The sequence below is a fragment of the Molossus molossus genome, unplaced genomic scaffold, assembly GCF_014108415.1.
Source record: "Molossus molossus isolate mMolMol1 unplaced genomic scaffold, mMolMol1.p scaffold_m16_p_24, whole genome shotgun sequence".
Taxonomy (NCBI): Eukaryota; Metazoa; Chordata; class Mammalia; order Chiroptera; family Molossidae; genus Molossus; species Molossus molossus.
In genome coordinates, this window is record NW_023425360.1 from 7,635,514 (window position 1) to 7,658,646 (window position 23,133).

Below are 23,133 nucleotides of genomic sequence, written 5' to 3' on the forward strand. Positions count from 1 at the left end.
TTCTGGTTGGTAGATGTAGTAGTATATTATCCTGGCACTTTAGTTGTAGCTGCTTTACATTTATTGATTTATTTTGACAGTGTCTCCTGGAATGCTTTATCTTCTGAAGCTTACAAATGTACTGTTCAAATCACGATTTGTTTCACGTTTGTTGGATTACCTTATTTTAGTGATTAAGTAATAAAGCCTCAGATGTTTTGTTGTATGATCTGTATATTAATTTTTAAGAGGATATGAATGCATTTTTTGATGTGTTCTTATAAATTGTCATGTTATGAATTTGAAATCATGTTAACAAGGAAGTGATTTTGATTTTTCTTTGCACTTTGGCTTTCACTTTTATAATTTTGTATAATAATATACTTTATTATTAGGTTAGTGAATATGGAAGTTTTTAATGTGGTTTATTGCAAATGTTGAATTTTATTTGTATCACTAGACTTCAAACATTTTGACCCTTGCTTTCAAAAATACCTTTCCACATTCTTTTGCAAATTGAGTTGTCACACAGTTTGGACTGCTGTCTTTTGAACTGAAATGCCCTTGTAATTACCTAGGTTAGATTTAGGACAGCAAACTTCCCTACTACTCCTAAACTGATTTTTCTGAAAAGTGAAAGTATTTTGAAGAAATAGGAATTCCCACATATATTTAACAAATTACTAAAGATTTGGTACCTACAATTGATACTCCCTTGAGTATGATTTGCATAGTCCCACCTGGGTTTTGGTTTTCTTATGCAAGGTTTGTGGTTAACGTTGATCAAACTCTGCTTTCTAATTTAAAAAATCAAGCAGTGTTGCTATTCTTTTAATAATTGACTTCACCTGGAAATCTACTTTGAAGTTGTCATGCATTTGCCTACTGGCAGTGTGGTTTCAGTTTAATAATCATGCACTGTACTTTTTTTTTTGTCAAGCACACTTTGATTCGTATACCTGATGAATGTCCAAAAATATTTTCGAGACTCCTTGAAGGAGACCGTGGAGTTTTAAATACTTGAATCAATTATGGTTACCCTAAATTGACTACCTTAACACATGTACATAATTATGACATCACTTCCTTTTAAAATTGCAAAGCTGAAAGGATAGGAATGGTGGTGTATTTGTAGTAGATTGTTATTTTTATTTTTAGTGAGCTAAAATAAAGGAGACTGTCCCTTAATCCATCAGAATTTCTCCATTAAGGACCTGTTTCTGTGTCACAAAGTGGAGTGAGTGCTCAGGGAGTACTAACTACGAAAACCACCTTGGCAGGAGAGTCAGGGAGAAGTTCTGCAGGTCAAGTAAACTTCGGTCTGAGAATTACTTTAGGGTCTGAAGGGATTGAGCGCAAATTTCCCCTTTGTGGAAATAATGCAGTACTGACCAGGCATTCTGCAAGTTATTCTTTTGAAGTTAATATTGAAGTATATAATGTTACACTTTGTATATGGCACGACTTTCGAATGGTAAAAAGTCCGTTTTCAACAAGAAGGCTTTCTCGATGCTTGACACCTGTAAAGTTTGTAACTACTGCGAACAGTTGCAGTGAGGGGCCCGTGTAGAAATGGAAGCCGCACTTATCCGAATGATTTGCGCTCTGGGTAACTCCAGTAATACCCCGAGTGGAAGCAGAAGCCGAGGGAGCCAGAGGGGCAGTGTGAGCACTCAGAGTGCTGTGTGCTGGGACTTCTCCGCCTTTGCCATTTCTCTGGGAACCGACACCTTTCATTGCATTTATCTCCAGATCGTCTGCCTTGGGCCAGATTTGTTTTGATAACCCGGGATGCAGTGAGAACCGTCTGCTTTTGAATCAGCTTTTGGCAGTTATTCTAAAACCCCGGGGGGTGATTCGAAACGGTAAATGCAGTTGCTTGTGGAGTGTTAAAGTCGGTTTTTTTAAGTGGCAGCCATTTTATGGCCCCGATCATTCTTACGGATCGGGAGTTTTGAGAAGACTGCGAATAAAGCGGACAGCACCCTGAAATCCCCAAACCTCTTTTTCTCCCCCCGCTTTCCCGATTGGGTTCTCGGGTGCTAAAATCAACGGCATCTCCGTCCTGAGCGCTGACAGCAGCTCTGCGAGCCCCTGGCATCTTGGTGCAGGTCCAGCTCAGTCACAAAATGGCTGTTCCTTTGTGCCGCAGCGCTGACAGACATACTGCATTGCACTGTGTACTCGCCAAACAGCAGGAAGTTGCCGTGCCGAGTTCAAAGGCCGGCCGGCGCAGGCGCCGAGAGCTGATTGGCTGAGCGCACGCCTGGTAACAGCAGGTCAACAGCGTCAGCCCCGCCTCGTGACGTCAGGCGTCTCGCCGCTGATACGAGCGGACGCCGTGACGTTGGGCTGCGTGCGCAGCCCGGGTGCTTCCTCTCAGCCCAGGGAGCGGCGGCCGCGGAGGGGAAGGAGAAGGGAGGGGAGCTCTAGCCGGGACTTTCCGGTGGGCGGCCACTTCCCCGAAGGATCTCGCTCCTGCTCCCCCGTCCGCACCCCGCAGCGCGTGTTTCTTGGCCCTTCCCCGCAAATGGTTTTCCTCTGTGAGGAGCAGCTTCTGCCCGAGGGAAAGGAAAAGGCACGAGTAGGAAGCCTTCGGGCCGGAAACCTGCCAGCTTTTGACATTTTTCGTTTTCTATCCTAGCGAGTTTTTTTTTTTCTTTTCCTTTTTATGGTCAAATGTGATTCGTGAGTTTAATTTTGTTGCCACTGACCCAAACCATTTCGCGCTCAGAGCAGTTTTATTTGCGTCGAGACGTCTGAGCAGGTGTCAGCCGTCTGAACACATGGCTGTTAAACAAAGGGACGCTTCTTCCCACTTGTCCCCGAGCATTTTTTCTCGGTACCGTGCAGTCTGGGAACTGGGGTTTGATGGAAAAAAGCTCGGGTCAGTATGTGCAAAGTGATTTTTTTTTTTTAAGGTACAGTTCAGGAGAAACTGTCTTAGGAATTTTCACTTAATAACTTAAATATCCGGTTAATTTTCTGGACTACAGCATTCGGCCTCCGCTATTGTGCAAAGAGATGTGAGGAAACACTCTTTTTTAAAGGGTTAATCTCACGAGCTGAAGCACAGTGACTCCCCAAATTGAGCTGATAGTAAAATCACTTGGCAGAATCTGGGGAGACAGCTCAGAATCCCCATTCTGGACATTTTAATTCAGTCCTGATGAACTTGTGGAAATACTCGTGGTGATGTTCGTGGTCTGTCTTGTTTGGAAACTCTCGAAAGGATTTCTGGGTAAAAAAAAAGTCATAGTTTACCAATGATGACAGTATACAGGCACAAATAATAAATTTATGCAAGAAGGCAAGGCTATTTTAACATTTTTCTATTGTACTGAACGAGAAGTTGTTTTTTTTTTTTTAATCTTATTGGAGCATTTTTTAAACAGGAACAGGAGTGAACTGTCATGTAGTTTGGCCACAGGTCAGAAACTTGAGTAAAATTTCAGGAGAGGTGGCCTTTCTGAGTGTAGGTAGAGATGTTTACCTGGGCGTATGTTAAATTTCTGAATAAAATTTATAAAAGGTAAAATTCATTATATTGGTTTTGTAGGTTCTCATAGTTTTGGTACTTTAGGAAGAATTCTTTGGATAGTTTGTGGAAACTTTATGTGAAACTGGGTTTTCCCGTTTTGTTTTATAAAGATTTGCTCATCAAAGGTTTTGTAAGTGATTTTTTTCAATTTTATGGTCAAATAAATTCGAACACATTTAACAGCTTAAGAGACAAGTACTGTAGAACTTGATCATTAACTGGTGTTTCCAATCTCTTAAAGTGCATGTAAAGCAACAAGAACAAAGGTTTTCTTAATTGTTTACTGAGGTTTAATTGTTAACAATTTTCACCTTCAATTTCTAAAAGTGGGGTAGAATTAAATAGCATTGCAGCCATGTTTCAGGATCTAAACTACTCTGCTGATGTTTTACCCTAAAATAGATACCACTGCTATAGGAGTTAAAACACATCTGATAATGTAGCAATTTATCTATAAGCTGTTTGCATTTCCCTTGAACCAATTACCTTTTTAAAGAATCAGAGTACTAGGTCTGTTTATTGAACCTACTCTGTGTTTTCCTCCTGTGTCCACAATGGAAATGTATTGATTGAAATCTTTCTCTCTGGATTCTTGCTTTGAAAATCTGCAGTTTCCAATTGATATTTGGCTCTTTGGAGATTAACATCTTTTGTGAAGATTAGGTCATCACAGGAAGGTGGGCAAACTATTTGATAAGGAATTTTAGTTGTAAAAGTTTTAGCAGGTTATTGCTTGAGAACCGAACCTGGAAGTTTAGTTGCATTCTGCCTGACAGTATCTGAAACTCACAATTTAACAGTGGCTCCCCCCACCCCCAAATACAGCAGTTCCCTCACATTTGTGATATATCTTGAAGCCACTTGAGATTTACAGACTCCAGTCATTTCTCCCATAAAATGTAACACAATAAACTTGTTCCTGACATAAAAACTGAGTGAATGCTGTGTGTGACATCCAGTAAATTTTTGTGTGTGTCTTTTTTTCCTTGAAGTAGGGGGTTCACTTTAGCAAAGAAACAGTTGTGTTTTTTATTTTTTCATCTCTTGGCTTTATTAAGTAGCCACAGGCCACATAAGTGGTTTTTTGTTTTTTAAGTCACCTAAGTTATTTTGTGTACAAATCACAATAACTGGTTGCTTGTCCCAGCCTGAAGACAAATTCATACCTGAGCTAAATTGACTCATGAAATGCCAGGTTTGGAACACATTATTTATTTGTCTGTTAGGACCTTATTTACCTCATTCAGTTTCATCTTAAAATGATAAGCAAGTAAAAAAGCTCCTGTACTGTCTGCCTTGGAGTGTAGTTTATGAGGTGCCGGACAGGGCCTTGCTTTATGAAATAAATCATGGAGAACCGAGGTGGGTGGAAGCCATCTGTGCTACATCTCTAAAACAGTTCCAGTTTAGCATTTCATTGTTAACATGTTTGGTTAAGAGTCAACGTTTTGGTATTTCAATGACATCTTCTGGACTTTGTTTCATACTGAAAAGTATTTAAATTTTCTTTCCTGGAGAGCCCCCATAGTTGGGGGAATTATGTGATCACCCTGGTCTGCAGGGGCAAATGTTGTATAAGAGCCCCGAGTAAGGCATCCTAAGGTTAGTCCTGATTTTATACTTTGGATTCATTTGTAGTGAGTTGTTTTGTGATTTGTGATGTGTTTAACTGTTCCCTCGGTGCCTGGCAAGAGCTGTGTACCTAAAAGACACCCGTGCAGTGTGTATTTTAGTACTGAAAAGTTTTTCCCAGTTTAGGCCAGTGAAGTACTCATGGCTGAACTTGTAATTTTCTCTTTTTTAAAATATGTTTTTATTGATTTTTTTTTGAGAGAGAGAAGAAGGGAGGGAGAGATAGAAACATCTATGGGAGAGAGAAATATCCATCTGCTGCCTCCTGCATGCCCCTCACTGGGGATGGGCATGTTCCCTGACCAAGAATCGAACCAGGACCTTTCAGTCCATGGGATGATGCTAAATCCACTAAGCCACATCGGCCGTGCAACAGTCTGCTCTTTTTTAAAATGTGGGAGATAAATCACTGGATTCTCAAGGTGAAATAATATCATTTCTATAAAGTGCTTATCAAAGAGCCCGGTATATTGAAAGTACTCCATAAATGTAAGCTATTAGTCATGACATTTTATTCCTAATGCTTCAGCTTGCATTCCTACCCTTCTGCATTTTCCGAGCTCCTTTATAAGAGCCAGGTTGTCCCCAAGGGCTGTGATCGGTTTTCTGGTCTCCCACAAGGTTATGCCAGTTGGGAGAGAGGTTAAGATGATTTTAGGAGGCAGCTCCCTTTTAGTTAATTGAAATCTTGGGTGGGTTTTGCAGTCCATCCTCTCCCAGGGTTTTTTCCTGAGAACACCAGCCCATTGAAGGGAGTCTATGATTCTTTCTGGACTAGAGTAGCCTCTTGTTTGAGTCACTCCTCCTCTTGGCAGTCATGTGAGCAGATACACTTTTCCCCCTCTGGAGTTGGTAATTATCGCCCTGGCTTACCCACCTCATTTCCCCTCCGAGGCTGTGCAAGAGAGAATAGTGAATCCCAAGGTGCAGCGCTATTTGGGTATAAATGTAACAGCAATAATAATATTTGCAACCAATTTTTTTATTGGTTGTAGCTTTCTTTTAGTAATCAGTCTTCTCCATAGCACTGTGTATTTCATTTAATATAATGCGTAAAGTCCACTTTATTATGTTAGAACTGTATAGTCTCAGTATTTGTGTTTTTGGTTTCTTCTACTTCCTTCATTTTCTTTAAGGTTAACGAATCAGTTGTGTTAATATTAAAAAGAGAACAGACTCCAAACAGTTGCTTGTGTAAAAGCCCTATACCAGCCCTGGCCGGTTTGGCTCAGCGGTTAGAGTGTTGGCCTGCGGTCTGGAGAGACCCGGGTTCGGTTCCCGCTAAGGGCATGTACCTCGATTGCAGTTTGTCTCCGGCCCTGGTTGGGTCATGTGGGTGGCAACCACTCGATGTGTCCCTTTCACGTTGACGTTTCTCTTCTCTCTCTCCCACTCTATCTGAACAAAATATCGCAAAATATCCTCGGGTAAGGATAAAAAAAAAAAAAAAAAGGCCTCATGCCAACAAACCAGGACTGAATACGTAAACTGATCACATTCAGCCTTCCCCAGGAACGTGACTTTTAACCAGTCAACCCGGAATTTCCTGGTCACCATTAGAAGGCAATCTGCTGATAGACCACTTTGGTTTCCCTTTGGAGGGGACCTTGTCTGAAAAAATGGACTTCCTACTAATTTTCTTTTCCTGCCTTTTTTCTGCCTTTAAAAACTCCGTTTTGTCTGGCTGGTGTGGCTCAGTGATTGAGCGTCAGCCCACGCACCAAGAGGTCGCTGGTTTGATTCCCGGTCAGGGCACATGCCCTGGTTGTGGGCCAAATCCCCAGTGGGGGGCATACAGGGGGCAGCCAATCGATTTTCTGTCTCATTGGTGTTTTCCATCTCTCTCCCTCTCCCTTTAAAATCAATAAAGAAAAAATTTTTTTTTTTTTTTTTTTTTTTTTTTTTTTTATCCTTACCCGAGGACACTTTTTTTGATATTTTGTTCAGATAGAGTGGGAGGGGGAGAGAGAGAGAGAAACATCGACGCGAAAGCGACACATCGAGTGGTTGCCACCCACACGACCCAACCAGGGCCGGGGACAAACTGCAACCAAGGTACGTGCCCTTAGCGGGAACCGAACCCGGGTCTCTCTGGACCGCAGGCCGATGCTCTAACCGCTGAGCCAAACCGGCCAGGGCGAAAAAATTTTTTTTAACTTTCCATTTTGTATAGGCCTTTGGAGCTCTTCTACTTGCTAGATGGGATGCTGCCTGATTGCTGAATTGTTCAGTAAAGCCAATTAGACTTTAAATTTTACGTGGTTAAATGATTATTTAACAGTTGAATTCTTTATCCTTTTTGTTTTAATATCAGACCTTGAAGAGTTTGTAAAAATACCAATGGATAGCTCAACCCCTGGGGTTCAGTTAGCCGAAAAGCTCCCCGTGTGTTTCAGATTTGCATGTCTCCATCCCTTTGCATGTGTCTCCGTGTGTGAATCTTCTGATGGAGCACTAGTTCTTACAGTGTTTTCTAACCCGTGGTCTTCCCATCGCCTGTCCTGTTTTCTGTTCCCTTTCTAGGACAGTTTTAACAGCAGCTTGAGTTTGGCGGTCTAGAAGTAAAGGGGGTGGGCTGTATGCTTGATGGGAGAGGAAGTTTCTGCACTGTCCTGCCAGATCCGCTGGAGCGTGCCTTTAGATTGTGTATACTTTAAGTTCGGGTGTGATCTCTTCCTTTTCAGATCCCTCCAAAACCTTGGAACCCAGACTAAACTCTCAACTCAGTACTGTCCTTTCAGAACCCCTTTCCCGGTAGCTGATAAAGGTGACTATCTGAAACCAGGGGCTGTGTCAGTGGGTGTTGGCTGCACTGTGGCGTGTAGAGTGGTGTTTGGCACTATTGGTGGATTGTGAACTGTAGCCAGCAGTAAAAAAAGGAAGAGAACAGAATATGAAAATGAACCTTAGGGTTTTGCATTTTGTTGGGTTATTTCTTAAGCTAGCCGTGCCTGTGATGCCTCTGATGCTGGTCATCTTTCATTTTGGAGGAACAGTAGCACATGGGGAACAGTTTATGGAAAAATACCAGAGTAGATTTACATTTTATTGAGTGCTGATGTAGTCAGGCATGTTTTAAGGGACTTTTAATGTAGATTTTATTTACTGTGGGGGTTAGTGTAGCAAAATTATTTAGTGACCTCCTTAGGGCTAACCACTCTCTAAATTAACTGTCACTGAAATCTCTTTGCAGGTCTGGGGGGGGTCCTACACCCCACTGAGTTTCTTTATACCTGAACCATTCTATTCTCTTCCTTCCTTTGACTTGTATACTTAACCAGAATTTGTAGCTACTTCTCAAATTTGTTTATTCTGATTGTGCTTGTATTTGTGCATTTCAGTTAAATACCAAACCAACAGATGAAGTGAGTGTGAGAGATGTTTCCCTGAAGACTAAGTTGATTGCTTTGGAAAGATTCAATTAAGAGCTGTGATTAAAGTGCCTACTGTGCAGGAACCTGGGACTTGTTGAGTCCTTTATAAGCGTCAGTTTGAGTAATCCTCACAAATCTGAAGTGTGATTACCATTCCTATTTTGTAGATGAGAAAACGGAGCACAAGGTAGAATAAATGGTAGAATTGGAGTCAAACACTAGACTGGCAGTTTGGCTCCACTTAAACATCTTGTCAGAGGTTGCTTCTGTCCGGTTGTGTGGTTCAGTGCATTGAGCTCCGTCCCATGGACTGAGAAGTCCCGGTTCGATTTCTGGTCAGGGCACATGCCCTGGTTGTGGGCTTGATCCCTGGTGGGGGGTGTGCAGGAGGCAGCTGATCGATATTTCTCTCTCACATTGATGTTTCTCTCTCTCTCTCCTTTCCTCTCTCTCTAAAAAATCAATAAATGTGTTTTAAAAAACATTTCTGTCACATTAGAGGGGTAAGAGGAAATGATCGTAGAACATAGTAAAGATATAAAACAATTCTATACTCTGCTTATCTTGACATTCATTTTTTAAGAGACCAGAAACTCAGTTACTGCGTTGTAAGTGTGATTGATCCAGAAAACAATGCTGCTCAAAGGGCCATAATTTTACGTCAGAAGTGGTTCCCATGGGGTAGTTTGAGAAACAGCGTAGGGGTGGTATGAGGAAAAGTTGTGGAGGCTGGAGGGAGGGATGTCCTAGAGACCTCAGAAGAACTCTGTCCTTGTGCAATTTGACTCCCTTTTGTGAAGATTGGACTTTGCTTCTAATTTGTTTCTTTCTTTTTTTGTTCTAAACTTAGTTTGCAAATAGGCTTTGCATCAGAATGACTTTGAAAAACCAGCCCACACCTGTTTAGATTTTAAGGCTTTAATAGTAGGTGTGTCCAGGTGTTTCTGCTGCATAGCCAGGGTTGGGATTAGGTGTGTCCTCTAGGCAACAAATTTTTCAATGTGTGCTGTGTGCCCTTTAGGGAAGTTAGCATTTAAAAAATAATACTTAGTAAGTATTTTCAATTAGAGACAGCTCCTGTTCCCCCACACCCTGCCTCCTGTGACTTTTGGCTGGAAATAATTTTGGGTTGGGGCTGGGGTGCCACTGACATCGCAACCTACAGCACACAGGACAACCCCAGAGGATTATCCAGTCCAGAAAGTCCATAATGCTGCCCCAGAGAAACTGGTCTGAAACATTCAGCCAATTGCTTGCCACCATGACGGTTGGTTGTTACCAAGAAAGTGTGAGCCCTCCCCTTCCTATCTCTTCTGTGGCTTGATTCAGGAGCCCTGCTTGCTTCCTATGACACTATGGGCATAAGTGCCATTTACTGCTATTGAGATTGGCAGCCACGCCTTCCAAATCTCCTTTGAACTCTGGAGTTGCTGTGTTAAAGAGTCTAAAGATTGTAGTGCAAAATTTAGTCAGGAAAGACAGGACTCAGTGGGCTGAAAGGAATTCTTGGTCAAACTAGTCCATCTCTCCTGAGGGTCCTAGAAGGACGGCAGTACATCACTCGAGATGGTGGACTAAAGCGGGAGAGGTTTCCTCAGAATGCTTTTAACTACGTGGTGGGCTGCAAAGCCTTACGTTCTTACCTGCTCTTGAGAGAGCTTGCCTTGCCCTTTCTGCGGTCCTGAGTGGATTGATTGCCCGGAGCTGGGTTAGGTAGGGATGGTGAGATTGTCCAGCTGTACCTTTTCCGGACTCTTGCTCTAATTCACTTCTCCCTAAGATGGGTGTGCCTGGGCCCCGTGTTTGATGCACCCTAAGTAGCATGATAAAGATAAGATGACTTCTGTCTAGTATTGGTTGAGAATTTTAGAAATATACTTAAAGAGCCACCCCCCATCTTTTTTTTTTTTTTTTTTTTTTAAAGAATATTGGTGAGCCCTGGCTGGTTTGGCTCAGCGGTTAGAGCGTCGGCCTGCGGTCCTGAGAGACCCGGGTTCGGTTCCCGCTAAGGGCACGTACCTCGGTTGCAATTTGTCCCCAGCCCTGGTCTGTTGTGCGGGTGGCAACCACTCGATGTGTCCCTTCGCATCTCTCTGTTCCTCTCTCTCCCTCCCATTCTACCTGAACAAAAAAAGGAACAGTGTCCTCGGTTGAGGATTAAAAAAATATATATTTTTGTTGATTTATTTTTTATTTTTTTATTTTTTAGGGGGGGAGAGAGAAATATTGATGTGAGAGAAAAAAAAACATCAATTGGCTGCCTCCTGCATGCCCTGCACTGTGGATTGAGCCCACAACCTGGACATGATCCCTGACCTGGAATCAGACTGGGACCTCTCAGTCCATGGGACGATGCTCAACCCACTGAGCCACACCGGCCGAGCTCCCCGCCTTTTTTACCACTGGATTTCTCAGTCTGATGGGACTTGGTCTTTATTTCCTGAAACTATAAGCAGCGTTTTTGTTGTGCATGTGCATTTTTCTGGGAGGAGGATCCATAGTGTGACCAGTGTACTAACTTCCAGAAGAACTGTTGAATCTTAGGAAGGTCTGCTCCTGAAAACTGATCATCAATTCTGCAATGTTAGAAACAGCACTTTTAAAGTTTATTATTATTTTTTAATCCTCATCTGAGGATCTTTTTTCATTGATTATTTTTTTAGATAGAGTGGGAGGGAGGGAGATAGAAACATTGCTGTGTGGGAGGGAGACATTGATCAGTTGCCTCCCTCACAACCCCGGGGATCGAACCTGAGACTCTGGTCCTCAGGCTGATGTTCCAACCTCTGAGCCACACCAGCCAGGGTGAAACAACTCTTTTTTGAGAAATTCAGAAAAGTACAAAGAATACAATGAAAGTTTTAAGCAACTTAGGTATAGTTTACCCCTTCTCCCTGGTCTCTCTCATGAACTTGGCATGTCAAAACATTAAAACATACATGGTTTACATAGTGTTTTGTGTTTAAAAGATATAATAGTTTTGACATTGTCATGTTAATAGTTATACATGTGATTCATCCCCAGTCTGTTGTTTGTTTTGCACAGTATGAATGTTTCACACTTGATTTTTACATTTTCATATGTGAACATTTAGATTATTTTCTGTTTTTTGATCTTGGGATCAGAGCTTTGAACAATTTTATACATCCTGCCCCCTGCACAAGTTTGATCATTTGTCTAGATTATATACCCATGGATTCAATCGCATGGTTCATATGTTTGTACTTATTTTTAGAGAGAGAAGAAGGGAGTGAGAGAGAAACATTGATTGGTTGTCTCCCGAACACATCCCTACTGGGATGCAACCCGAAACCTGGGTATGTGCCCCAATTGGGAATCGTACTAGCAACTGTTCAGTGTATAGGATAATGCTCAACCAATTAAGCCATACCAGCCAAGGCTCCAAAGGATATTTTGAGTTTTACTGGATAATGTCAAGGTGCTTTCCAAAGCTTCTACTGACTACTTTTTTAATAATGGCATATGAGTACTACTGTTTTCCCTACTCACCGTCATTTAGTATTTTCTGACTTTTAAAATTTCTGCAATGCAAATGAGTGTAAAGTAATCTGTGTAATGCATATATCCCATATTGCTGGTGAGGTTTAATGACCTTTCATAAATTTATTGGCCATTTCAATTCTGTAGTTGCATATCCATTTTCTTTGCTCAGTTTTCTATTGTTTTTTGTTTTTCTTTGCTATAAGTCTTCATATGTTGTATGGATAATTTTTTTGTTGTGTATACATTGACATTTCTCTGTTCTTTGTCTTTTAACCTTGTTTATAATATATATGATTTAATCTTCAGAATCATGGACGTTGAGCCACAGGTGAAGGAGGTCTTAAAGATCTTTGACAGAGAAGTGATTAGAAGGACTTGTCCTGCATCAAATTTGGGCAGTTTAATAATATGTTGAACTGAAGAATGTGTGAATGACACAGTAGGGTAGCAGTACCATTTTAGAGGTTAAGTAGTGTGGATTCCATCATCCAGACTGGGGGTGGGGATGAATGGCATTATACACCCACACTTGGGCTAAGCCTCAGCTGTAAATGTAAAATGAGAATAATTTGTTGTAAAGATTAAAGGAGAAATTTTGCATGTGCCTGGTGCATAAGTGCTCCAAAAATACTAGCTGTTCTAGCATTGGTAGAGCTTAGTCTGGAAATAAGTTTTATGAAATCCCAGTGTAGACTGCTCTGTGTTTTTATCAGATTTTGCTTTGCCCAGCAACAAAAACTTGCTCTGCCAAGCAGTTCAGCCATTTTGTTAAGTTTAGGAAAACAAACACTATTCAAGTGATGAAATGGCAGCTCTTGGGCAGAGAACCCTCCAGGCTTGTTTTCAGTGACGTGCTGTTGTGCTGCCCTCTTGTGGCCATTTGGGAAATGGCGATTGTAAAGATAGAAATGGAACAATAGCTATTAGTGTGGCTTGCTTCAAAGTCTATTTGTGAGAAATACTTAATCACCCCATTTTGCCAGTTTCAGGGATTTCAAATAGATACCAAATACTTCTTATTCACAAGTGAAAACCGTGTCAAACTTCTCATAAGCATTCATTTTTCTATTGGAATCTAAAATCCCAGTTTCGACTTGAGGGACACAAGTATTGATTTTTCAGTAAAATATTATGAAACTTGTTTCCAATTTTGACTTTAAGTAATTTTCAGATACTTATTTTTCTTTTTCATTTTATTTTCTAATTATAGTTTACATTCAATATTATTTTGTATTAGTTTCAGGTTCAGACACTTATTTTTCATGAGGATTCTGTATGTATGGTGGATAATTCCTGAAAATTCCATTTTTAATTGCCTTATAACTATTCATGCCATTGGAAATCAGGTAATTTTACTACTTTATTGTTTAGGGGAAAGCTTAGTTAAAGGATTTCTCATCAACTAACTTGATTTGACCCTTTTTGTCAGTCTTATGGACTTTTCACATCTTCTACTTTAAATCAGTTATGCAAACTGCAGTTTAGCATTGCTAGTGTTTGGTATTATAATTAGGCACTAATAGCGAATCTGCGTAATATTTCAAGAAATATCCACTGATTAGACAATCAGTGCCTTAAATATGGAGGTATTTATAGATTAAAAAAAAAATGTTTTCTGTTCCGGGATGTGTTAGAAAGTGGGAGCCTTTGGAGCATGGGGTTGAAGGAGATTGAAGTCAGGCTACCTGTTTTCATTTCCCAGGGGTAGTGACTGCTATGGCAGACATCCTGTGACAAAGAATTATGGGAGTACCTAGTAGGCACTGAGCTTAGGGTTGGCGAGCACAAAGGATGTTTTCCTAGAGAAGGTAATACCTGAGGCTTCAAGAATTAGCTTGATGCATACGCTGCATCAAGATAGGAGGTGAGCAGCACCAGGGCTTACTCTGCTCTGCAAGTTCTTGTGGTGAAGGGACAGAATGTATAAGTGCTGAGCTTGAGCGATCAGAGGGGTTTTACAGGACTTGCTGAGATTGGATGTTGTCAGTAACCATGCCCAAGGTGGCCGGGAGGAGGTGTGGGCCCTACTAGCTCATCCTTCAGGTCTCTCCAATTACTTAGCTGTTCTGACAGAGTAAATTCAGCTTCTAGGTATATCCCTAGGTATATCCTCTTTCACATAGACTGCCCTTCTAAATGCCTAACTTATAAGGACATTTCTGGAGCTGCCTCTCTGTACCTTTTTATGAGCACATGGTAGAGGCCCAACTGTTAATAAATTCCAGTTAGTGCCATGAATTGTGTGGCCCTGACTCACCCATGGGTAATAGCTGGGAAGAGCTTGGTGTTAGAAGGGGAATCTGAGTTTGGATGTGAAATTCTAAAATTTCTAATGTTTGGGTAAGGCTTTGACATTTGTAGACTGCTGCTTTCATAGCTGTCATTTGGTGCTCTCAAGACCCTATTGATAATGTCCCAGAGGACAGCACAGGCCTGAGCTGAGCAAGGACTGAGACCCAAGCCATGGATGCCAGAGTCTGCTTTCTGACTGTGCTGTCCTCTTTCTTCTTTCTTTCCTCTTTCTTCTCTTGCCTGGTGATCACCTTCTCATTGGTCACAGGTGGAGAATGAGTGATTAGTCAGCTTTGACTGTAGAGGGCCAAGTAAGTACAAGGAGGCCTTGACCATGCTGAGTCACTGTTACCGGGAAGCCTGACTGGTTTGCGGCACGGCATAACAGAGATAAGATTTATTTGCTGAGTCTCTGAGGTTTTGTGTCCCTGTTGTAAAATAGAATATGCACTTTAGAGCCAGACTTGGGGTGGAATCCCTGCCTTCCTGGGGAATAACCAAAATAATAAAATATAAAGCACTTAGAATTATGCCTGGCACCTATTAGATAATCATGCAGTTAATAAATGGTTCAGTTCTCCCTTTTCCAAGGTAGAGACGCCCCCCCCCTCCATTTATTGTCATTGCTTCCTCATCTTAACAGGAAGGCCCCATACTGTATTGTGCTTATTACTATGATTCACACAGGATTTTGGGGTCAGTCCTACTTTAGCCTCCCTTCTTGACTATTTGGGGTTTCATGCTATGTGTCTTTTATCTCCTAGTTGCTATACTCAAGGACTTTTATGTTAAGTTACTGTTACTTTAGGTTCTGCCTCCCCTTCTCTGTTCCACTCCTGAATGAAAAGATAGATTTTTTTTGTTTTTTTTAAGAGAGAGAGAGGAAAGGAGGAGAGAGAGATAGAAACATCAGTGTGAGAGAGAACGAGTCCACAATCTGGGCATGTGCCCTGACCGGGAATTGAACCAGGACCTTTTAGTCCACGGGACAACGCTCAATCCACATCGGCCACGCGAAAAGCTAGTTTTTAAGCAGCAGAGCTGAGTGAGCTGCCCACCACTAGGTCCTTTCTCTTTAAAGTGTCTTCAGAACTGGGAGGGTGTATTTCCTTCTTGGCCCCAAGGTTGATGCTAATCATCCTGCAGCCTTCTGTTCCTGTTGTGTTGTGGTTTCTCCTGTCACCTGCCTGAGGGAGGGGTGTGTGGTAGCCAGCAGCAATCTTTAGAATCAGAATGTTCTTTGTGTTTATTTTGTTCTGTTAGGTGGTCCAGGTTTGGGATTCCCTGCAAGAGGTTCCCAGGCAGGACCTCTGGTTTGGGGTTAATGTGTATGTTTTTTTTATGGAGCTGCCCAGACTCTGATGTGCACCTGTTATTGAGGACACTGATTGCAAAATTGTAGCCAGATTGCATGCACTCTTACTTTTTGGCTAACCTTGCCCTGGTTTGGTTTGGGTCTGTATTGCTGTCTGTTTTGTTTTTTTTGTTTTGGTCTTGATGAGGGAGGGATGATACTAAACAAATAAACTTAGTGGATTCAGACAGATCAACCTGGTTTCAAATCCTATCTGTGTCACCTGGGAGAGTTACTTAAGTATTTCTGACCTTCAGGTTTTTTTTTCACCTGGGTGAAGGAGAAAGTAATATTCCTGTGTGAGTTTCTGTAAGAGAGCTACTCTTATGTAAATTAGCTGATATTTGGCATCATATAACACTCAGGAAATGGTAGCTAATTAGGGATGTTGAGAATGATAGTAGTGATGTTATTTGCAATGTAAGAATATAAAAGTAAATTTGGATCTTGTATTACCAGAATTGCTATACACTGTCATTTTACCATGAGAATTTTTAAAAACAGATTTATGTGGCAGTTCTTAAATCTCTTTAAATATATATGTATTTTTTTGTAAAGTCACTCAGCATCTGAAGAAGCTTCAGGTTCAGACTCAGGCAGCCAGTCGGAGAGCGAGCCGGGCAGTGATCCGGGGAGTGGACATGGCAGCGAGTCCAGCACTTCCGAATCTTCAGAGAGTCCGTCGGAATCCGAGAGCGAATCGGCAGGTTCCAAATCCCAGCCAGTCCTTCCGGAGGCCAAGGAGAAGCCAGCCTCTAAGAAGGAGCGGATAGCTGATGTGAAGAAGGTATCTCCTTTGCTGTGCCCTGCAGATTGGCTGCCAGCTGGGACCAGCTAGCAGACCTTCATTTCCTGTGGAAAACTCATTAGCCGTCTTGATAAGGAAACCCCAGCCACCTCTCCTAATAACATAGTCTCTGGGCATATGGGGACTGCTTTGTGCTCTATTAGTCGACCATAGACTGTAAAGGAAATAATTACATAACCTGTCAGATTATAGGGCAAAAGGACACATTTCTATAATTTTGGTTTTTAACATTTAAAAAAAATGGTTGACATTTTTCTTATAATCAGTACTGAAAACTACCAGAGTCATTGGCAGATGATTGTGAAGTGCAGTTGTCAAGGATAGTGACGAATAATCACAATCCAAGAAAAAGGGCACTTTGGTCGTCTGAAGAATGGGAGAGAGACACCTCTCACAGAGAGACCGCTCTCTGTACTGAAGCAATGTGGTTAGGAGGCTTTGCTCAACAGGGAAGGGCCTTCTAGCAAAAAAAAAAAAAAAAAAAATGCAAAAAGGCAAGAATTGAGTTGCATAGCATTTTCTTCTTGATGCCTAAACTTTAGAGTGCATTGCTATTAGGGAAAATTGAATGGCTCAGTCTCATTAATCATAAGAATGCGGCTGATTTTTTAAAATTCCATTTTGAGAGAATTTGGTATTTTCAGTGATTCACACATAAGAATATTGCTTTTAGAAATTTAAAAAGAAAATCTAATGGAATGAGAAGCTTTATGCTAAATTGGTTTTCTACTAAGATATAAATCGCATCTGTGCATTCAGATTTTCATAGCAGTACACATGATTTTACATTACCTGCGAGTTCTACAGAATAGCTTCAACAAATCTAAAAGTAAGAAAACTTTTGGCTTTGAACTCTGGAGGCAGAATTGGCATTAACTATGTTACTTTAGTTTTTCTGTTCCCAGTCTAAACCATATTTTAATGGTAAGTGACTCTTAGGAGATGGTGAGAGGTTGGGAAACGCTGGTGGCAGCGATAGGGACAGGAAAGTGAAGGTTGTCCTTGCTAGTTAACCCCTCACCAGAGAAGTACCTTTCAGACCCTTGAGACTGTGCCTGTTGTTGCTCATGTGTTGGTTGGATCTTTCACAAGAGACCATTCAAGTGGTGACTCATCCCGTTCAAAAAGACCCTGCACGTGAGAGTACCACTGAGCAGTCTTGCTCTGAGTGTCATTAAACTCGGAAACTTCCCACCCAGACCTGCAGCAGAAGGCCCCCTTGGCCATCTTCAGAGCTTGATACCTTAGCCCGGTTTCCTGTGTACATCTAGACCAGGTGCTCTTTTCCCAGGGACCAAAACACATGTTTGAAGTGTAAGGGACAAAAGTGAGTCTGGATACAACTTCCTTCTGCACAGTAGAGAGTTCTTTATTTGTAGAGATGAAAAGAAACCATGGCTGGCATAGTGTGTTTAAAATTTTACTGAAATAGTGTTGACTGTCTAACATTCAAAACTGTTCACTGTAAGACCTTACATATTTAACTTCATTTAAAAAGATGAAGGGGAACTGTGAAGGGAAATAATCATTACAAAGACTGACTGAATGTCAAGGTAGAAGTACAGTTTCAGGCAGAAATACTAAATTATGCTTTGAAAGTGAAGGTGATCAGTTCTATAAAGTTAACACATGGATGGACACACCAGCCAGTTAGGAAGATTAGATGGTGACTTTAATGATTATCATTCTAAAAAGAGTTTCTAAAGAAAGTTCTTTGTTTTCTGTATACACATTCCTTTTCACATGGAGGTTTTTTCATTGAAGAGTTGAATTAGATATCATTAACCCTGAAAAGGAAGGACCAAGATAATTTTCAGATGCATGCATTATAATATATACTGTAATAAAGTCCCATCAGTTGAGCTTGAGTGCTGGTCTAATATTTTTAAATGATGAAGCTAGTTGATATAGTGACCCTAAATAGTTTAGCTTCCATCCCCGTTAATAAAAGCTCCGTAAATACCCGTATCGCATAATTTCACAGTTCTAGCAGATTCAAAAGGGGGTGGGGGTGGGTGTTGGCAGAGAAGACTAGAGAGAGGGTGTTTGATTCCTTCCTTTCTCTGCCAGGCCTGTTCAGTGTTTTCTGCCTTGTTGGCCCAGATTTCCTACCACCTGGTTATTCCTAACTCCTCCTGGTTGGACCTTTTGTATTCTGACTCTCAGATGATTCTAGAGCTATTATGGGTTTTTCACCTTCATAAACTGAAGACACTGGATTACGTGATTATATTGGATTCTAGTTCTAAAATGCCTATCCTGGACTATCTCGCTTGTTTTCTTTGGAGGCCTTGTCTTTCTATAGCTGACTCAGCATTTTTAAAAGGCACTCTCGAGAATGTCCTCCCTTGGCTTGATGACATTGGTTTTTTTCTGAGTCATCTTTCATCAAGTTTGTCTTTTTTGAGGTCCACTTTACACATAATTTCACTAGTCTCGGCCAGTGGCATTCTCCTCTTGCCTCACTTTCCAAATATTTTCATGACATTAGCTGTCACCCATGTTTTGATGACAAGCCCTCATTTCTGTTCTTGGCTGTCAAGCATCTCTTTTACATGTTTAACTCTGATTAAACATTTTCACTTCGGTCTTCCACAGTTTGTTTGAATTCATTCTGCCTATGTGTGATTGATTTTACTAAAGGTGCGCAGTATACTTAGCAGCAGTTATCTGTTGAATTGAAGGGAGATTGCGGGCTAGACCAATCATTAGAGGTTGAGGAAGGCGGGACCTTCTGTTTTCTCTATATATTTGTTGACTTGAGACTTTTATAAGATGGTGCTAAAATATATTGTGAAAAAATTTCAACTAATCCCCACTTTGAACTTTATTTTTTTGATCACTGGTGAGGATTATTACTAAAAATAGTTCTTAAAAGCAAAGGACTGCTACTTATTAAGAGAATGAAATTAGATGTGCTAGAGATAGGGTGGCAGCGACTCATTCTGAGCGTTTCTAGCTAAAGTTAGAAATATGTAATTTGGCCCTGGCCGGTTTGGCTTAGATGTTACAGTGTTGGCCCGCAGACCAAAGAGTCTCGGGTTCGATTTGGTCATACCTCAGTTGTGGTTCAATCCCCGGCCCTGGTCAGGGTTGTGTGGAAGGCAACCAATCGGTGTCTCTCACATCGATTCCCCCCCCCCCCCCGCTTCTGAAGATAAATGGAAAAGTATCTTCGGGTAAGGAATTAAAAAAAAAAAGAAATACCTAATTTGTTTGTATCTGATATGTTACACGCCCTGTGGAATTTAAGGAAATACATAAATGCCCTGATTCTTATTTAGTTAGACGAGGTGGGGCCCTGCTTATTTATGAGCTTCTCAGATGGGTCAATACATAGTCAAAGCTGAAATGGAAAACATTAGAGATTTAAAATTCATCAGTAAATAATTTGTCTTTAGTGGAAGCAAGTGTTCTTCTGCCGTATTATTCAGCTGTAAGTTTATGTTTTAATGATGGGTAAGCAGTGTACCATGCAGTTTAATAGCCTTTAGTAACGAAGAGGCATTGTTAAACTTTTATGTATTCTAGGGTAATATGCCTTATTCTCTTTAAAGATGGCAGTTTATTGTCTCATAAACATAACTAACAAAACAACCCTTTTGATAGTTACTTGAATGGTCTTAAAATACATGTTCCAGTAATAAAAATAGTAAATGGGGTGGGGGGGTCAGGAAAAAAAGATTCATGCATGGTCTGTTAATTTTACAGATGTGGGAAGAATATCCTGATGTTTATGGGGTTAGGCGGTCAAACCGAAGCAGACAAGAACCATCACGATTTAATATTAAGGAGGAGGTAAGAAAAAGCAATGTTTTAAGGGGATATATTGAAACTCCTTATCTTACCTCATCCTTTCCGACTCTGGTATGTATTACCATTACCACAGCTTAACGTCAGGATGGGAGTTAAGTGACTAATGTGAACAGTCTCAGCCTAGGACAAGAAAAGCCACCGGTGGCTTGTACAAAGTGACATTTACCAGAAAGAACGTGTCAGAGTGAATGCTTCAGTGCAGTGTTGAGTGTTTTATAGAGCCGGCCTCGAAATATGTGTTTGTTTACATTTCTCATAGTGAAACTGATTATAGCAAGATGCTTACTTTTTTAAATATCAGGTTTCTGAATCTCCTAGATGTTTGTTCAGTGAATAACTTGCCTGGCAAGTGTAAAGCAATGGGAGTAGTTTTAAGGTTTATTCCCGAGAAAGGAGAGAGTGCACCTGACACAAGTAATGTATTTTATCCATTTCTTTACCTTTGGTTTCCTAGTTCATTTTTAGTGCTCAGTGTAAAATGTTTCACACACATTTACTCTGTGGTCTAATTGTGAGAGATTGGTGATTTTTAAAATTAGTATTATGTACTGGATTCTGGGTTTCTATGGAATCAGACTTTTCTCTGTGTATTTTTGTGGATTCTTACCTCTGTATATTAAGTTTATAGATTCTATTCTGAAGAGATACTTTTTTGTCTCGGTGAACTATCCCCCTTTTTTAAATAATTTTTTTTTCTTGATATTAGAGAGAAAGGGAGAGGGGGAGAGAGAGAGAGAAACATTGATGAGAGAGAACATCTATTGGCCGCCGCCTGCATGCCCCCACTGGGAATCAGGCCCACAACCTGGACATGTGTCCTGACCGGGAATCGAACCGGCGACCTCTTGGTGTATGGGTTGATGCCCAACCGCTGAGCCACACCAGCCGGGTCCTCTTTGCTATTCTTAATGATAACATCTTTCTGCCAGAAGCTAAATATTGATAGTGGTTAGTGAGTTGGGATGGGTTTTAATACAGAATTGACTGTAACATTAACATTGCCTTTCCAGTTTTTTACTCTGAGTAACTTCTGAGCTTGCTTTGCCTCAGCTTTCTTTTTCAATCGCATCTAGGACTGGGTCACTGAGCTGTGTTTGTTATAACCAACCACCTAGTTGTGTAAATCCTTTGATCTTTCGTATATACATTAACATGTTCTCTGTAGTGCACAAGACTTAAGAGCAACAGGAATAGTTTGCCATTTTGCTTAATTTTGGAGAAAAAGAACTGTTCAGAGATGTCTCTGACTATAAACTTTTCTTGGCCAAGCGCTGTTAGCAGGGTGCTGTGGCCTTATGACTGGACGTGCTCATGAATGAGTCTCAAATGAGATAGGTCGGTAGCCACCACCTCTAATGGCACACTCAGTGTTGTGTTTTCCTGTGACTTTCTAGATCTGCAGAAACCAGCATGGCCGCCGTTAGACATGCGACATTTAAAATCTGTATTAATTAAAATGGAATACAATGAAAAATTCCACTCCTTAGTCACACTAGCCACGCCTCAGGGCCTCAGGAGTCGCATGTGGCTGCTGGCTGCAATATTTGGTAGGGACAGTGCAGAATCAGGGCATTGCCATCACCCCAGAAACTGCACTGCACTGTGCTCTTGTAGGAGTCCGGCTGAGAGGAATGTTCCCTGAGACACAGAAGTTAATTTTCAAAGCAAAAGGAGAGTGAGCACCACTGAACAAATGCCTAGGTTTCTTTCTGTCTAGAAGGTCGTGTTGAATGATGTTATACTGAGTAGATTGTTGAACCAGGGGATAGTGTTGACCCTAAGAACTGTGAATTAAAGTCTAATCATTTTTCCCCCCTACACACTGAAGGCAAGTAGCGGGTCTGAGAGTGGGAGCCCAAAAAGAAGAGGCCAGAGGCAGCTGAAAAAACAGTAAGTCTTTTCTGGGGGAAATCACTTCGCCTTAGTAGTTTGGAGCATGTCAGCGTTTCCGGGACTGCACTCGTTGTGTCTTCAGCCTGCCCCAGGCCCCAGGGTCTGCTTCTGTCTCTTACTGTCTGGGTCACTGCCCATCCTGACCTGTTGCGGCAGCAGCAGCGTTCAGAGCCCAGGAGTCTCAGTGTTGGACTTGGAAGTAAGTATTTCACACGTGCTTGCGCTCCTTGGGGGCCAGCGCCACCTTATTTCGTCTGGTTGGCCCGATTAGCTGAATTATTTTTTCCCTAAAAATGTGTACAAATACCAAATATATAGGTATTTGGTATTCTGTTTTACTCAAGCAAGGGGCAAATTTAGATTTGCCGTTTTTTAATTTTCATATGTTCTTTGTGTTGGCATGGCAAAATTATATTGGTTGGACACTCATTTGAATATGAAATTTCATATTGTCATTTCCATTTCATTTCATAAGCCGGAACACTTTAATTTTGAGCTTAAAGTAAAATTCCTTTATAACATAGATTATTTACTCATTATTTTACTTATTTATTTTAATGTTTTTATTGATTTTTTTTTTTTTTAGAGAGAGAGGAAGGGAGGGAGAGAAACAGTGATGTGAGCAACATTGATTGGCTGCTTCCTGCACACCCCTACTGGGGATTGAGCCCGCAGCCTGGGCATGTGCCCTGACCAGACATCAAACCGGGACCTCTCAGTCCATGGGACAACGCTCAGTCCACTGAGCCACACTGGCTGGGCTCTATACTCATTATTTTAAAATTTATTTTAATAATTTTACTTAAGATATTTGATTCTTTTTCTCTTTTAAGAAATAATTTAAGAAAAATTTTTTTGGAGGGTGTGTGGATCCCTTTGAAAGTCTGGACTTGACAGCCTATCACCTTAGAAAAATGTATAGCAGCATTAAAAAAAAGAA

At 41.1% G+C, this 23,133-nt stretch overlaps 1 protein-coding gene across 10 annotated transcripts in view; it reads left to right on the forward strand.

Annotated features, from left to right (window-relative positions):
* CHD2 (chromodomain helicase DNA binding protein 2) overlaps positions 1–23,133 on the forward strand; it is a 91,916-nt gene that overhangs the window by 1,833 nt on the left and 66,950 nt on the right. For 7 of the 10 annotated variants that reach the window (XR_004961470.1, XM_036277861.1, XM_036277867.1 and 4 more), the window contains exons 3-5: positions 16,235–16,463; positions 20,196–20,282; positions 22,129–22,190. Coding sequence is in view for 9 of the 10 variants with exons in the window: in XM_036277861.1 (XP_036133754.1) it covers positions 16,235–16,463; positions 20,196–20,282; positions 22,129–22,190 (378 nt within the window). In the remaining variant the exon portion in view is untranslated. Of the gene's footprint in view, positions 1–4,180; positions 4,198–7,358; positions 7,920–13,267; positions 13,377–16,234; positions 16,464–20,195; positions 20,283–22,128; positions 22,191–23,133 lie in introns of those variants that run through there. The other 3 variants (XM_036277864.1, XM_036277863.1, XM_036277862.1) reach the window with 3 other exon arrangements.